Consider the following 16,722-nt stretch of genomic DNA (forward strand, 5'->3'; position numbering starts at 1 on the left):
AAATTTATTATTGCGAAATTAAAAAAAATACTACGATCAATCATAAAAATTAGTCCAAACGAATTTCTCGATCATAAAAAGAGTCTAAATTATTAGTCAATTAGCAGTACTAGTTCTCATGGATGATTTTTTTTTTCTTCTTCTTTCAAATAGACAAGTCAACAACAAATGCAAACACTAGACTACTAGAATATTCTAGAAATAGAAAATTAATTACAAAGTCCAAAATATTAGTAAACTAAAACGACGTCGTTAGGAGGTCACTATAGCCCCGCTCCACAGCTTACCGTAAAAGTGGAGGAAAAAAAAAAAAGAAAAAAAATCGGCTAAAGTCACCTGCGGAAAATAACAGTCACCACGTGGCAAACACCCATTTCATCTTACTATGAACAAAAAGAGAGATTGAGAAAAAAGAAAAGGAAAGAAAAGAAAAAAAAGGAAAATAGACGTTAGAGCTACGCCAAAAAATTTAGGGCATAATTAAAGAAAATAAAAAGTGGAGTTCATTACACTTTTAATCCCTCAATTATTGATAAATTCTAATTTTAATCCTTATAATATTTGACAAAACATATCAATTAAATGTGTATTTTGGCCCCTTTGAAATATTTTTAGAATTATTACTCTCATATATTGGAGTAATATAAAGCAAGCTTAATAAAGTGGACAATTAGACATTGAAATAATTGGTAACCATGGTACATTTATGAATATTCACAGCAAAAAATAAAAAAACTTAAATTAATTGAAAGTCAAATATGCTTATTAAAATATATTACAAGGACTACAAGGAGTCTTACCTAATATTCATATAGTATCTTATATTTACATTTTACTACTACCTGTTACCTCGATCATTGCGTTTATCTTGTTATTTTGTTGACGTTATTTTCCTTTTTATTATGCTTTAATTATACTTTTTTGTTAGCCGAGCATTTATAAAAGATGATCTCTCTACCCCACAAAATTAGAGATAAAATCCACATACCTTATACTCTCCTCAGACTGCACTCAAGAGATTACACTAGATATATTATTGTCATCGTATATATCACAAGCACTAAAATCATAATTTACAAACAAAAGGGACCAAAGTACTATTAACCCAAATATTAATAAAATAAATGGACCAAAAATAGTGACGTGTCCCCTTCCTTCAATTATTACTTTCCTAGTAAATTTCTCTTTCCATATTTAGCTCCTTATATTTCTCTCTTTCCTCTCAACAGGACCAAAAAATCTATTCTTTTTCCTCATTTTTACTCTCAAAATTACATCTAACTTATTGCAACCTTATTGTTTTTTGGTTGGTGGGTATTTTTTTTTTTTGAATCTTAAGTCAACAATTCAGTTCAAACAAGCTGTTAAAGGCTAAAAGGCAAGTCTTTTTTATTTTTTATTTACTTTCTTGTTGGATTTTCAATAATCAAGAATCATATTCTGTCTGTTTTTGCTATTTTTTTGGTATTACATTGTTTAATATATGCTTTATACAGTTCATTTTTGTGTATGTATAGCTAAAGAAGCTTAATTTGCTAGTATTTCATAGTTCATTTGACTTATGTTATGTAAATTTATGAAGGGACTTTGTTAAATCTTGTTAATTTGTTTTAAAGACTTGATTTTTAAGTCTTTTTTTTTTTCTACTTGTTTTTTGGTGTTGGTGGGGTGGGATTTTTTTTTTTGAAAGAGTAATTCTTAGATTTGAATTTTACTTTTTTACACTTTTATCAGAGGAAAAAAGAAAGATCTGCAGATTAATTTTCCTTTTTGAGGCCCATTCTCCAAAAAAAAAAAAAAAAAAAAAAGGAGAGAGAAAAAAGTTTTCTTGTTGGATTTTCAATAATCAGGAATCATATTCTGTCTTCTTTTTCCTATCTTTTGGTATTGCATTGTTTAATATTGTATTTAATATGCTTTATACAGTTCATTTTTGTGTATGTATAGATGTAGAAGCTTAATTTGCTAGTATTTCATACTTCTTCATTTGACTTATGTTATGTAAATTTATGAAGAGACTTTGTTAGTACTGTGTAGTTCTAAAGATCTGATTTTTAAGTCATTTTTTTCTGTTTTTCTACCACTTTTTTTTTTGGGGTTGGTGGGGTGGGATTTTTTTTTTTTCCTAGTCTTGAAAGAGTACTTAGATTTGAAATTTGAATTTTACTTTTTTACACTTTTGTCAGAGAAAAAAAGAAAGATCTGCAGATTACTTTTCCTCTTTTTAGGCCCATTCTGCAAAAAAGAAAAGAAAATAGTTTTCTTTGGATTACTTGTTGTGAGGTTTGGGGATAAGTTTTTGTTTCATTTTGGGGTTAAGTTAAATTTTGGGTGTTTTTTTGTGAGTTAATTCACATACTTATATTAGATCTTGATGCATATCAGACTATCCAACAAAATCATAGGCTGTGTCTTTTTGATGATATTTGCATATTGTGGTGCATTTTCAGCTTTATATATGTGTCAGTTAAACTGGAAATTAGTATTTGGCCATAATTAACATAATCTTGATGCTTATGAACAGATCTGGTGATTATTACAATGGTTGAGAACTGGAAGTGTTGAAACGTGGGGAGATTACTATGGCTGTTGCTGGCTTGCATAATATTTCTCCATTTGGTTCTTCTTTATTTATAGAGTCTCAGTCCTCGGTGTCGAGGCAGCGTGGTGAACATGATAGGCCGAGAACCCGAGCATCATCTATTCTTCAAATGTGGAGGGAGCTTGAGGGTGAGCCGGATGGTCAACGGTTTATCAACCGAAATGGCGGTGCCAACGATGACCAGAACCATATCGAGTTGGATAATTACTTTGATGATGGCCGAAGTGTTAGCTCAGAACAATCTAGTGATCTTGGGGAGGTTGAACGCGAACGAGTGAGGCAGATTATTCAAGAGTGGATGCACACTGGTGCAAAGAGTCATTCACAATCATTGGATGAACGCGGAAAGGTGAGAATCATAAGGGAGAGGGTGCGAACGAATAATCATCCGAGTGGAACAAGTTCTCCCAGAGATGAAGTTGGTTCTCAATTTGAACAAGTGCGTGATGGGTTGTTGGTCGATATTTCACGGCGTGGAGAGAGAAAGGCGTTGCGCAGACTCTGCGGCAGACAAGCTCTTGTTGATTTGCTGATGAGGTCTCAAAGGGAAAGGGAAATGGAACTTCAGGGATTGTTGGAGTGTAAGCCTGTATCAGACTTTGCCTATCGCAATCGGATTCAGGTTAGGCTTCAGTAGAAATGCTTTCTTTTTTCCTTTTCTCCCTAGAATGTTACGACAATGTATGTCATCTCAGATGTTATTCAAGGATTTGCACTGTTGATATTCTGTCTCCTACTGTATACTCCCTTTGTCCCAATTTATGTGAACGTGTTTGATTGAGCACGGATTTTAAGAAAGAAAGAAATACTTTTGGAACTTGTAGTCCAAAATAAGTCACAGATATTTGTGTGGCTATAAATCATCTCATGGACATTTTAAAGTTAAATTGTTACTAAATATAGAAAGGTGACAATGTTTCTGGGGCTGACTAAAACGGAAAGAGTGTCACATAAATTGGGATGGAGGGACTATCTTACAAGGAAAGTTAGGAATGGAAGTCTTCTTACTTTTGGCATCAAAGTTAAACGTGATTTTGATATGTGCATTAAGAGTGTCATTGGCTTATAGCTTAAAGCTTGCAGCTTATGGAAAAAAATAAGTTGGGGTAGTATCTTTTTTTGGACATAGGAAAGTTAGGAATGGAGTTAAATGTCCACTTATTTTTTTGAGCATTTTAAGCACAAAATGACTTTAAACGTGATTTTGATTATAAGCCAATCCAAACGGGCTCTAAGATGTTCTAGTCTATTGTTAAAGGGCTTTACATGCTAGGTATCTTATATGGAAAGTTAGGAATGGAAGTCTCCTTACTTTTGGCATAAAAGTTAAACGTGATTTTGATATGTGCATTAAGATGTTCTAGTCTATTGTTAAAGGGCTTTACATGCTAAGTCTTCTCACGTCCTTGAGAACAAATGGAAATAAAATAAAAAATTAATGCTAGCAAAAGAGTGAGAACGATAAAGAGGTAAACAATATAAGTAGATTGACCAAGTTTGCTAATATCTTGCAAGTTCACTTGCCTAAAGATGATCACAATAAGATGAAATACTTCACTTTATAATGGTTATTATTCTTGGGGTGGTTTGAAAGTATTAATTGTTAGATATATTAATTTAAAGATTCTGTTAATATACAACGCCATGTGTCTCTCCAGTTGGTCGCAAGTTGCAATGCTGCCTTGTGATCAAGGTATATCCAGTGTTATCAAAAACGAAAAGCGCAAAAAATCTCTAAGGTCAGCTGGAGCTTTAAGCGCAAAGCGCAAATAAAGCATGGGCTTTAATGAAAAAAGGCGCAATGGTGCAAAAATACAAATATATATATGTGTGTGTGTGTGTGTGTGTTTGTTCCAAGACTAATAATAATAAGCATTAATAATAAATATATGGACAAAGAAATTGTTAAAACATTACGATAAAGTGAAATATAAATTATCTAGCGTAACCTCTTCAAGAGAGGCTCATTGGCAAGGAAAAGTATGTCTTAGAGCCTTGATGATGGCACTGAAGCGCACATAAAGAGAGGCAAAGCGCTCAACATGTTTTGAGCCTCGCTTCAGGGCTTAAGCGCTCTTTAAGCACGCCTTTGACAACACTGGGTATATCTAAATCACCAAAAATTGTAAAATTAATATTTTCTTTCTAATAATTAGTTGGTCGCAAGTCACAATACTGCATTGCAGTCAAGGTATATCTAAATCACCAAAAAGTATAAAATTAATATTTTCTTTCTACTCCCTCCGTTCCATAATAAGTGGTTTCTTAGGCTTTTCAATTTTTATCAAAATAAGTGGTGCTTTAGGATTTCAATAAAACTTTGGGTAGATTCTTCCAAGATTATCCTTATTTAAATAGTCAAGATTCATTAACTACCGAAAGGAGTAAAACTTGATTAGGGGTAAGTTAGTAAAAACACTTCTAATTTTCTAGGAGTGAGCAATTTCTTAAGGGGTGTGCATGAGCCTAAAAAACCACTTATTATGGAACGGAGGGAGTAATAATTAGTATTGTAAAATTGATTTACAATTTTGAATTATTTATTTCTGGTTGAGAAGGAAGAGGGTTGGAGCAATGGTAAAATTGTTCCCATGTTATTTGTAGGTAACGGGTTCTAGCCGTGGAATCAGTAGACTGCCTACATTGCACTCCCTTATAGTGCTGCCCTTCTCTGGACCCGATATGAACTCAGGATGCTTCGTGCACTAGGCTACCCTTTTTAATTTCTAGTTGAACCAAACTTGGCTTCATGAAATTTAGTATTACTTTTAAGAGATTGGAATCCAATTGAGCGGAATTGTTAACATGTGATTGTTGTAGTCGACTCCAACTTCGTTTGGAACTAAGGCATAGTTCATTAATTGGTTACTTGTTTGATATTACTAATAAATTATGATTTGATTAATTAACTGTAGTTTATCAACATGCATAAGGAGATCTTTGGTTTAATCATAGTGCAACTATTATTCTAGTCATTTGCACTTTTTAGATTAATGTGCATACAATATATTTATCCTTGGTCTTCGGTGAAATTCGGGATCCTTTAGTCTCATGTACTTGTTTCATCCAGCTTCGATTATTTTCATCCATAAGAGTATTTGCCACATCTTGCTTGCGCGTAATACTGGATAACTTTGTGTGGTGCAGTCATTACTCCGAGGAAGGTTTCTGCGAAATGATAGCTTGACCAATGATGAAAGAACTGCTTCAAATGCAGCAAGTGAACTTGGGTTACTGAGGCAAAGACATACTGTTTCTGATTTAAGGTAAAATGGACCTGAATGTGAAGTATTGTTCTCTAAATTTGTTTTTTTCCTCTTTGTGTATTTTGAGTTGTTCTCACTTGCTCGTGGTAGTATTACGTTAGTTAGCGCTCTTTTGTCAGCCAAAAGGCACGTTTTTTCACCTAATTGGTATCTGTCGAACATAACTTAGTCTAACCAACCGTCTTAGCTGACACATTAAATGGTTTTAAACAGGGAAGAAATTTTGTCCAGATTGGACGATAATGTGCGTGGTTCTACCAGTAATACACAGCCGTCCTCTGCAAAGGATGTCCCTCAACCATATCAATCAAATAGTGAACAAGAGGTAATAGATGAATGCTATGATCAATCTGAACTTATTAATGAAGCGAGAGAAATCAACGTGTCTCATGTGGTAACGGACTCAGCAAGCACTATCCATGAGCATGCGAATCATCAATATAACATTGACCAATTAGCTGAAAATTCAGAGCAAATTGGAGGAGATGAGGATCATGAGCAAGCCATGTCAAATTTGGAGTTTTCTAGTAGTTTACCTGAAAGTCGAAATAATGATGTACCACAAAGTGAGGCAAGTGATTCTCATGAGGTGGTAGATGGTTATTTTCGTGATTTGGATAGAAATATCTTTGAAGATTATGATTGGGAAGGTTCATCAGCTCAGGCAGAGGAGCTACAAGAAGATTATGATTCAGAGCCAGCAGAAGAGCCAGAGGAATTTGTCACGGAACACGAGGAAAGTGAGTCACAACATTTATATGCTGATCAGAATGAATGGGTGGATGATTCGCAGGAAGGTGCTCGTAATCAATCTTATCCAGAAAGTTCGGATGGTGGCATTGAAGAACAAAACCATGCACAAGAACCACGTGATGAGTGGCATGAAGAGGCAGCTGATGACTGGCTTGACACGCCTTCTGGTCAGGATGACGGGTCCATTGGAAGGGTTGATACATTTTATATACCGGATGATGACAATGTTTATAGCATTGAACTTCGAGAACTGCTAAGCAGGTAAGGACTTGTACCATTTTAGGCCTCTGCATTTTCTGTATGACATTGAAGTTCCACGTAATTAACAGTTTTTTTTCATGGTTTAGGAGACGCGTTTCTAATCTGCTTCGTAGCAGTTTCCGTGAGAGTCTAAACCAGCTAATACAATCTTATGTTGAGAGGCAAGGTCATGCTTCTTTTGACTGGGATATGGAGGGAACATCGTCGTACCCTTCGGACACAGAGCAGGAGCAGCAGCAGGAGAATATTAATCCAGATAGTCCTCAGATAAATATCGAGAGAAATCCCTTTGCTACAGCTATTCCACCTCAAGAAGCACCTTCTCAGCCACATTGGAATCGGGAACCTGAGCATCAGAATTTGCCTCGCCAAAATCCACGTCAGCGCATGGGAGAATCAGTAAGTCTCACCCATTTTTCATGATCTACTTGAAGTTCTACTTGGAGTTGATTAGCATAGTTCCTTAGTTGTTGTTGGTGTGTCCAACATGTGCGGAAAAAATGATAATCAATATAAGAGAGAGTGAAAAAGAATGGTCCCTTATGTTTGAGGGTAGGTTCGAAATAGTCCCTTATGTATGCACTTAACGGTTTTGGAAAGTTTGCCACAAGTTAATCCTTGTAGTCTCCGTCAAATATTTAACAATTTGTATTTATAAAATTTGATTGAAATGGTGGGAAAAGCGATTAACCATAAACACTAATAAAGTCCCATCAAAACCTAAAATATGCAACACAAAAAGTTGCAGAGACACTAAAAAGGGAAGAAAAATTAATTAGACCTCAAAAAGCTGCACTAGAGTATAGAAATAAATCAAAAATAGCAGAAATTACAAATATTGTACCTCTAAATGTGAGTTCCCACTAATTTCCTTCTTTTTCTTCATACCTCCCATCAAATCTAACAGGCATAGTTCGGTAAGTATTTGATGGAGACTAAAAGTGTTAACTTTTGGCAAACTTAAATGACCAAAACTGTTAAGTGCATACTTAAGATTTTGAACCTACCCTCAAACACAAAGGACCATATTTGTCATTTTCTTATCATTATAACTGAGGCACCTCTGGTAATTAGAGGTTCATGCTGAATCTGCAAGTTAGATATGTTCTTCCTTTCTTCCTTCTACTTTTGAGTATCTTGGTAAACATAGTAACTCTCAGTTCTCACTATGAGTATGTTTTTATTGAAGAAAACTCAATCTACTCACATCCTTTTTTCTTGTTTTACGTGATCATATAGTTCTTACAATGAAATTCATACCTGTTCGATCTGTTGCAGGAGTGGGATATCATCAACGAACTGAAAATTGACATGGCTGTGCTTCAGCAGAGGATGAACGATATGCAAAGGATGCTTCAAACTTGCATGGAAATGCAAGTTGAGCTTCAGCGGTCTGTTCGCCAAGAAGTTTCTGCTGCCCTTAATCGATCTGCTGGTTCAACAGGTTTGGTTTCACACCTTACTTTGTTCATCTAATTGTCATCTTATACAACTCATCCCTGACCCTGAATTCCCTTTTTCCGTTTATCAGATGTGGATGTTTGTGGGGACAGTCTGATGAACGATGAAGCAAAATGGGATAAAGTGAGAAAAGGAATATGTTGCTTATGTTGTAATAACAATATCGATTCGTTGTTGTACAGGTAAACTATGAAACATCCTTGTCCTTACTTTAATTATTGAGTGTGCACATGATACTTTTCTGAGCTGTCCTAGGTACAGCTTTCTTTACTGTTTGAAGTGAAAATATGAACCATCCTTGTCCTGTAATCTATTCCTCAAGGTGATGTTATGCTGTTTTCAGCAGTCTAGCGGACACGTTTTTCCTTGTTGATTTAATCCAAACCCCTTCATCAAAAAATTGCACTATATATACAAGGTCAAACTTTTTTTTTTTCCTTGTATATATATAGTAGATGCTGAATACCCTTAACTTCTTCGTATGTTTACTTCCTTATATTTTGATTCTTCTCAGTGAAATCCTGGCTCCGCCAATGCCTTCATCTATTCCTCAAGTTGACATTATGATGTTTTCACCGTTTAAGCGGACACATTGTTCCTATTTTATTTAGTCTGAAGAAGAAATAATCTTTTTTTCCCTTCTCTGGTGCAGGTGTGGCCACATGTGCACATGTTCAAAATGTGCAGAAAAACTGGTCCACGAGGAAGCAAAGTGTCCGATGTGCCTGGCACCAGTAGTTGAGGTGATCCGAGCTTTCTCTATACAATAAATGATTATAAATTAGAAGAAAATAGTAGAAGATACATATCAGAGAGAGAAGATAGATATTGAAATAAAGTTTTATTTGGCACCTGCAGTCTTTGCTCCTTTAGTCTAGGTAATTCTCTCCTTCTCTGTTCATTTGCTCTGTGTGAAATAATTTATTTTGTGATCCACACAACTGACATTGCTTGTGTGAAGCTCCTTTTTGTCTCACAAAAAGTTGACCAAAAAGTATAAATTTGGGTCTACTTTTTCCTGAGAGACAAAAAGATGCCTCACACAACTAGTCTCAGTTGTGTGAGGTGCATGATAAAGTTTTCGTGGTTCTTTATTTTTACCATTCATATATTCATCAACTGTACATTTGGATTTGCAGATTTACACGTCTGATTTATTGTCGAAAGCAGAATAAGCAGGTGAAACTTATCCTCTGTCCAAAATATCCGTATATCGTGTGTAGATAAATTGGTTGCCATGACATAGCTAACAGGAAAGTCACAGATTTTTGTGATGGCTTTTGTTATGTATTAATGAAGTTATTTTGAATATCCTTAAGCCTGTGAGAGAGTTGATCAACAAGTGTGTGGTTGACTTGAAAAAGCTTCGACTATCTCGGGATGCGGGCCCTTTTCCAGACCCTACGTGAACGCGATATGCTTTGTGCATCGAGCTACTCCTTTTTATTCTTCAAGTTGGGGCATGGATCTTGAAATCCTTCCATCATACAAAAATCATTTTGTTCCTTAATTTATGACCAAGTGAGATGATATAGAATCTTTTTGTTCATCCCTTTCCCAAGATGGGGAACTACTGATGTAAAGATTAATATGTATATGTAATTATACATTAACTCATTGCAATGAATGATAGGCCTTTATCTATTCTTTGCATTTCTTGGTGGGTTACTAAAATTGCCTTCTTATTATCACCATTGTTTCTTGTTTGTCAGCTGAAAAAAAAATCTATTTTATGTTTCAATTTGTTTGCATAATTTGACCTTGCACGAAATCTAGGAATTTATATTTCAAATTTGTGATCTTAAACATGCGTTAATATTCGTATGGCTATAAGATTTTTAAAATTTATTTTCGTAATTCTTTGGCATAATTCGACTTGGCAAAATTCAAGATTTTTTTTCAAGATTTTTTTCTTAAAAAAAGATTTGATCTTAAATACACCATTAACCTTTATGTGGATATAAAATGTCATAAATTTTATATAGCTATAGAAATAATCTCAATTATGTGGCACATGAACATAATAGAAATTTGATTGAAAAGAAATGTTTACCCGTTGAGTTTATATGTAGACAATTTACTAATTATGTTAGGAAAGTTGTTAGAACTATTTTCAAGTCATTCGCCTACTTTCACAAGTCAAACTAATTGCTTGGTCTCCATATTGTGTAGGAAAGATAAAACTGAAAACTAATGATAGCTGTATTCAAATACAGTCTAAAGATAATATTTTCTTGAGGGATTTTAATTTAGAGATTATCAAGAAAAATGTTTGATAGGATATGCATGTAAGGTGAAACATACTTGAAACCTAACTACTGAATTATGGAGAATTAAAAAGGCTAAACTTAGTTAAATTAATGGGTTACCAAAAGTAAAAGTGAAAATAAATTGTCTTAATTCTTGAATTCAAGCTTATTAAGGATGATTATATACAACATCATCCTCTTAGAGCTATTATTAAAGATGTACGAATTTTCTGGCAAACAAAGGGCACAAACATGATATGAATTTGATAACTTGGAGAAATGCACTCGACAATGTGTAGTTTTTTCTCCTGATAGACATAAGTGATGCTGCTTTTGAAAGACAGACACCCTTTCAGTCCTTTTCAATGTACCAAAAATAAAATAAAATAGAAACTCCTCATTACATAGAAACTTTATCATGAAAGAAACGTGTTAATTCTTTTTCGAAGAAATTGCACCAAACATAAAGATCTAATAGGAACGTAACACCAAACCAATGAATATTTTGCATGGATTGCACGTCTGCTTACTTTATGACTCTTAGCAAAAAGAAAGATACATTATCAAATTGCAATTACTTTCAGTTGCTTCAAGGAATCGTCTTTCAGTCCTAATCAAGTGAATAATAAGCCTTTAAAGTAATTAAGCAAGCAAAAGGTATCAGTAAACCCAACTTTGGGGTTTCATTTTTGATGCCATACTTGCATAATCAGGAAAAGAAAAAGAAAAAAGTAAAGTTCTTCACCATTAAAAAAGAAAAAAGACGAAGAAAATATTCCTAATTTTGTCCAAGTGATGCATTAATGAATAGATTCTAGCTATAAGAATGTTTGTTTCCATGTTGACAACTGCAACTGGCACAAGGCATTTATAGCCGACTTGAAACCTGTTATTTAATTCATAGGTGAGGTATATAAATTTTTGTGAATATAACCGTTTTATATCAAATTTAGAGTAGACTTATGAAACTAAAATTATATTACCGAAATAGACTTGAGACACATACGATTTCAAAGTCAGACTCCAGGGAGCTTTAAAAAATATTTAAATAATGTAAAGAAATGAATCTTGAACCTAACTCAATCCTAAAATTTAACTCATGAGAGGAGGATTGCTCAAGTCTATGTAAGGAGATTATGTACTCTTTGACCCACTGATGTGGACTCTTAACATTCTACTTCACGCCCGAGCTTGACATTTGGTGCGTTGGCTATTTTAATATGGAGGACTAACACCGAAAACAATGAATTGGACGGGCCTGACTTTGATATTCATGTAAAAAAATAGATTTTGAGTCTAACTTAACCTCAAAAGCCAGCTCATGAAGGGAGAATTGCCCAAATCTATATAAAGAAAATCTTATATCCTTTAACCCACCCATGTGAGACTCTTTAACAAATAAAATTTGTTTAGCATATTTGTGCTTCTGCAAGCAAAACTTCAAATATTTTCAGCCTGAAATTAGACTCCCAAATTTCAGACAAACTTCAAACATTGACATTCCAAAACAAAAGACTTTTATCTGATCATTAATAATTTATTCGTTTCGTTTCAATTATGTTACCTTATATTTGTTTACTCGTTTTACTCACGATACCTCTCCTCATTCATGAGGTTATTCAGAAGTTTTGTGGAATTTATAACTCCATAACAATAGCTCGGATATCTGAGAGCTCCGTGAAATTTGAAACCCCATAACCAGGGGCGGCGCCAGTAAGGACCAAGGGTCTGGCGAAAAATTACAAGCCCATAACAAAAGCTCTCATAGCTCTGGTTGTAAAATGACCCTGCATTCCAATTTATTAAACAACATAGACGTCCATTTGCAAGTCCACTAATTCATATACTTTACAACAACTATAGATCACAATAATATCTCAATTTGAGTGCTGTACAAAAGTATACTTACAGATAACAAAATCTTTCCAATTTTCACAAATCTATCCTATTTTTCTCTTTTCAGAAACTTGCACTTCTATGCAATGCCACTCTATTCCCCAAGCTCGAAGAACTACATGATCTCCTAATATTCCTACACGTGTCACACTCCTGAACCGTCGATCTTTCTACCTCGACCACATCCAAGCGTACCTCATCCACCTTCTTAAAAAACTGCGTGGACCGACAGAGTGGACAAGTCACGTGCGATGCAAGCCACGTGTCAAGACACTGCTGATGGAACACGTGCCGACAGTACGGTATGAGTCTAACAAGTTCATTCACCTCAAACTCAGCTAAACAAATCGGGCAGTCCTCGATCAGGTGCTCCGCGGCTCCACGGTAAGTAACCAACGGCAACGACCGCACCGCCGCGGGGTCCATCCCTTTCCGGCAAGACCTGTGTTATGGAATAGAAATGTGAGAGAAAATCGAAAAGAGAATGAACAAAAACTCGTCATTACATTGAAAATAAAAGACTAGTAACATCATTATTTATAGAAATTAGGCAAACGACATAAAAAAAAAAAAGAAGTTATTTTCCTTATAGATACTAAATTAAAAAAAAAAAAAAAACTAAATATTCTGTCATTAGTATACACAAATATGGACTAAATCGAGTGTTTATAGAAAAGTATGAGCATCGTGAAGTAAATATTTTTAAAAATAGATTTAGGGCGTAATTTCCCTTAAAAAAGGTATTAGAAGAAATTTTAACTATTTTACTTTTATTTATTACTCCATGTCTTCAGATATAATCTATCTTCATGTATATCTCCCCATAATTAAATTGTTATTTAAGTGTTATCTATGTATATCTCCCCATAATTGAAGGGTATGTGCTCTTCCACATCAATTATCATATGAAAAATGAATTTTGTTTTAAACTCCTAAAATGATAAATACTTTGAGATATTTTTTAATATAATTATTTTTAGGAAGCACCTACTACGACAGATAATTTGAGATGGAGAGAGTATCATTAATATAAATGATAAAGCAGAAGGAAAGTAAATTTTAACAACCTGTGCAAGGACGGTTGAGATAAGCGTATCCTACGGCGGTCATCAGCGTCTGAGGGGGAGGAGGGAGACGTTTCGCCGGTGAAGTAACGAATATAAATATAGAAAAAACCCATAAAAAAGAGTGCAGTGAGAAGGACGAGAATTATTAACGTTATTGATGAATCAAAAGGTGCAGACAGTTTAAAGGGTCTTCCAATTGCTGTAGCAACAGAATCATTCATCATGGGTTGGAAAAAAGTTGTTGGGTCCGATGATAAACTCATTGTTAAGTGTAAAATTATTTCTGAGTTTGATTGTTGTAGTAATAGTCTTCTAGTTTGAAATACTAATATTGAGGATTATTCTCATTTTTTTTTTTTGTGAAGCAAAGAAAACATTAAATATTAGACAGTGACTATTGATGTACAGTGTAATGGAAGAAGCTGGAAATGAAGTTTGGAGCTTGGTGTTGGGAGAGAAAAAGAGTGGAGAGGATAAGGATGAACGACAGTGATTATGATTACTCAAAATAAAAGACTACATCATTATTTAATTATTATTTATAAAGAACCAAATAGAATAATATAAAAGATATGTTATTTTCTTATGCATACTAAACTAAAATTAGTAATTAATATAGATACTAGACAGAAAAATAAATATTTATCGACTTAAAAAAAAAATTAAAAACACTAAAAACAAAAATTAGCGACAGACAAATTAGGTAACTAAACAGCTGAATTCGTCGCTAAATAGGATTATCAACAGATACTGTTGTTTGCTGTTTAGCTATAAAATATGTCTGTCGCGAATATTCTAAAGTAGAAGGAAAGTAAATTTTAACGACCTGTGCGACGGTTGAGATAGGTGTCTCCTACTGCGGTCATTGGCGTCTGAGGAGGAAGAGGAAGAGGAAGACGTTGCTGTATCGCCAGTGAAGTGACGAATATAAATAGAGAAAAATCCCATAAAAAAGAGTATGGTGAGAAGGACGAGGATTGTTAACGCCATTAATGAATCAAAAGGTGCAGAAAGTTTAAATGGTCTTCCAATTGCTGTAGCTACAGAATCATTCATCATGGGTTGGAAAGTAGTTGTTGGGTCAGATGAAGAACTCATTGTTGAGTGTATAATTATTTCTTGGTTTGATTGCGATTGTAGTAGTAGTCTTCTAGTTTAAAATACTAATATGGAGGATTTTATTCTCATTTTTTTTATTGTGAAGCGAAGAAAATATTAAATTATTATACAGTGATTTTTGATGTCCAATGTTATGGAAGAACCTGGAAATGAAGTTTGGAGCTGGGTGTTGGGAGAGAAAAAGAATGAAGAGGATAAGGATGAACGCAGTGATTATGATTACTGAAAATAAAAGACTACATTAGAATAATATAAAAAAATATGTTATTTTCTTATGTATACTAAATTAAAACGAAACTAAAATAATTAATGTTGATACTAGACAGAAAAATAAATATTCATCGACTAAAAAAAAGAATATCACTAAATTCAAGAATTAGCGACAAACATATTATGTAACGCAGAATCCGTTGCTAACTAGAATTATCGACAGGTACTGTTGTTTGATGTTTAGCTATAGAATGTGTCTATCGCTAATTCCTATATCTGTCTGTAGTGAATATTCCTAAAATAGAAGGAAAGTAAATTTTAACAACCTGTGCGATGACGGTTGAGATAGGTTTCTCCTACGGCGGTCATCAGCGTCCGAGGAGGAAGGCGTTGTTGTATTGCCGGTGAAGTGACGAATATAAATAGAGAAAAAACCCATGAAAAAGAGTGCAGTGAGAAGGACGAGAATTGTTAACGCCATTGATGAATCAAAAGGTGCTGAGAGTTTAAAGGGTCTTCCAATTTCTGTACCTAGTGAATCATTCATCAAGGGTTGGAAAGTTGCTGTTGGGTAGGATGATGATGAACTCATTGTTGAGTGTATATTTATTTCTTGGTTTGATTGTGATTGTTGTAGTAGTCTTCTAGTTTGATATACTAATATGGGGGATTTTATTCGCATATTTTTTTTGTGTAGTGAAGAAAAAGAGAGATGAATAAACAGTGATTTTTAGATGTACAATGTGTAACGTGGAAGATGCTAGAAATGAAATTTGGAGCTGCGTGTTAGGAGAAAGAAAGAGAGTGAAGAGGATAAGTATGGATGGAGATGATTATATATGGGGTCTACAAGCTTCATATTTTTGGCTTTAAATATGTAGGTTTTGGATACTATTTGGCTTGAGTTATGGGTAGAATAAGAGACTTGGGAAAAGAAAAGTAGAGTAAGAGACACAGGTAAAATTTGACGTTATAAATTTTTAAGTTTATATATATGTAATTAAATATTTGCGATCATAATTGAGTAAAAATTAGGTTAACATAAATTTAAACGGGACCAATAAAGGTTGTGGTATAGTGGCCCAGAGTACTACTCCATCCTTAAGAGATGCTCGAGTTGTTCTCAGGTATGGAGTACTTTGCCCCCTAATGTGGAACTACCCGGCATGAATCTGGATTGTCGGACCCCATTGCGGATATCGGACACTGAATGGGAAACCAAAAAAGAATTTTTTTTGAAACGGGGGAGTATATAAGATTTAGGTGAGAATAATTGAGCTTTGGAAAACCTATAAATTATATGCTAATTTGCAGCTGAGTATATGAAGTTTAATTGAAAAGTTGAGCTTGTTTTTAAATATATGAATTTCACTTGAGAATAATTATTTTAAAATTGTGAGTGCAAAATTACTACAAATTCACTTAAAGATTAGTTTCTACATTCAAAATAAATTTTCTACTTTATATATATATTGAGGTTGAAATAATGAGCTACATAGTTTGTTAAAACAAAAAATCTGTCGAACGCATATGTAATAAGAAAGCCGACGACTACTTAAATTAAAATGACTCTTCACAAATCAAGTCAGAAGCGACTTAATTTCATTCAATTCAAGCCCTTATACCGTGTAAATTTAAACTAGTTAAAATTAATAATTTTAAGTATCAAATAATTATAAAAATTAATAATTTTAAGTATCAAACTAGTTAAAATTAATAATTTTAAGTATCAAATAATTACAAAAATATTTCACTAAGGTTGAAGCTTCACTAAAATTAAAATAAGGTGGTATTCCAAACTTCAGTTTCAGAATTAGAACAAACAACTATGTCATCAG

At 33.9% G+C, this 16,722-nt stretch overlaps 2 protein-coding genes across 5 annotated transcripts; one reads left to right on the forward strand and one right to left on the reverse strand.

Annotated features, from left to right (window-relative positions):
- Nucleotides 1-1,220: 1,220 nt before the first annotated feature.
- Nucleotides 1,221-9,996, forward strand: LOC132065386 (uncharacterized). The gene is made up of 9 exons (XM_059458767.1): nucleotides 1,221-1,378; nucleotides 2,525-3,224; nucleotides 5,750-5,868; nucleotides 6,082-6,882; nucleotides 6,969-7,281; nucleotides 8,161-8,326; nucleotides 8,414-8,525; nucleotides 8,996-9,221; nucleotides 9,483-9,996. Exons 2-8 carry the CDS (start codon nucleotides 2,583-2,585, stop codon nucleotides 9,111-9,113), a joined length of 2,271 nt encoding a protein of 756 aa, XP_059314750.1. The 5' UTR covers nucleotides 1,221-1,378; nucleotides 2,525-2,582; the 3' UTR covers nucleotides 9,114-9,221; nucleotides 9,483-9,996.
- Nucleotides 9,997-12,357: 2,361 nt separating this feature from the next.
- LOC132065387 (RING-H2 finger protein ATL57) lies at nucleotides 12,358-15,732 on the reverse strand. 4 transcript variants are annotated; one of them, XM_059458771.1, is made up of 3 exons: nucleotides 15,211-15,396; nucleotides 14,382-14,427; nucleotides 12,358-12,930 (listed from the first exon to the last, which is right to left on the reverse strand). In XM_059458771.1, the coding sequence occupies exons 1-3, from the start codon at nucleotides 15,251-15,253 to the stop codon at nucleotides 12,552-12,554; spliced, it is 468 nt and encodes a 155-aa protein (XP_059314754.1). In that variant the 5' UTR covers nucleotides 15,254-15,396; the 3' UTR covers nucleotides 12,358-12,551. The 4 variants fall into 4 exon arrangements, with proteins under 4 accessions (XP_059314754.1, XP_059314751.1, XP_059314752.1 ...); XM_059458768.1 differs by lacking the exon at nucleotides 14,382-14,427 and having other exon boundaries at nucleotides 15,211-15,732; XM_059458769.1 differs by lacking the exons at nucleotides 14,382-14,427; nucleotides 15,211-15,396 and adding an exon at nucleotides 13,553-14,363.
- Nucleotides 15,733-16,722: the final 990 nt, after the last annotated feature.

The sequence above is a fragment of the Lycium ferocissimum genome, chromosome 7 (assembly GCF_029784015.1).
Source record: "Lycium ferocissimum isolate CSIRO_LF1 chromosome 7, AGI_CSIRO_Lferr_CH_V1, whole genome shotgun sequence".
Taxonomy (NCBI): domain Eukaryota; kingdom Viridiplantae; phylum Streptophyta; class Magnoliopsida; order Solanales; family Solanaceae; genus Lycium; species Lycium ferocissimum.

Excerpts from the sequence above, each read along its gene's own strand:
- LOC132065386 (XM_059458767.1), top strand. The coding sequence starts at position 2,583 with ATGGCTGTTGCTGGCTTGCATAATATTTCTCCATTTGGTTCTTCTTTA. Across the intron at positions 5,869-6,081 it reads CATACTGTTTCTGATTTAAG|GGAAGAAATTTTGTCCAGAT; the intron begins GTAAAATGGACC and ends GGTTTTAAACAG. Across the intron at positions 7,282-8,160 it reads GTCAGCGCATGGGAGAATCA|GAGTGGGATATCATCAACGA; the intron begins GTAAGTCTCACC and ends GATCTGTTGCAG.
- LOC132065387 (XM_059458768.1), bottom strand. The coding sequence starts at position 15,566 with ATGCGAATAAAATCCCCCATATTAGTATATCAAACTAGAAGACTACTA. Across the intron at positions 12,931-15,210 it reads TCTCAACCGTCATCGCACAG|GTCTTGCCGGAAAGGGATGG; the intron begins GTTGTTAAAATT and ends TCCATAACACAG.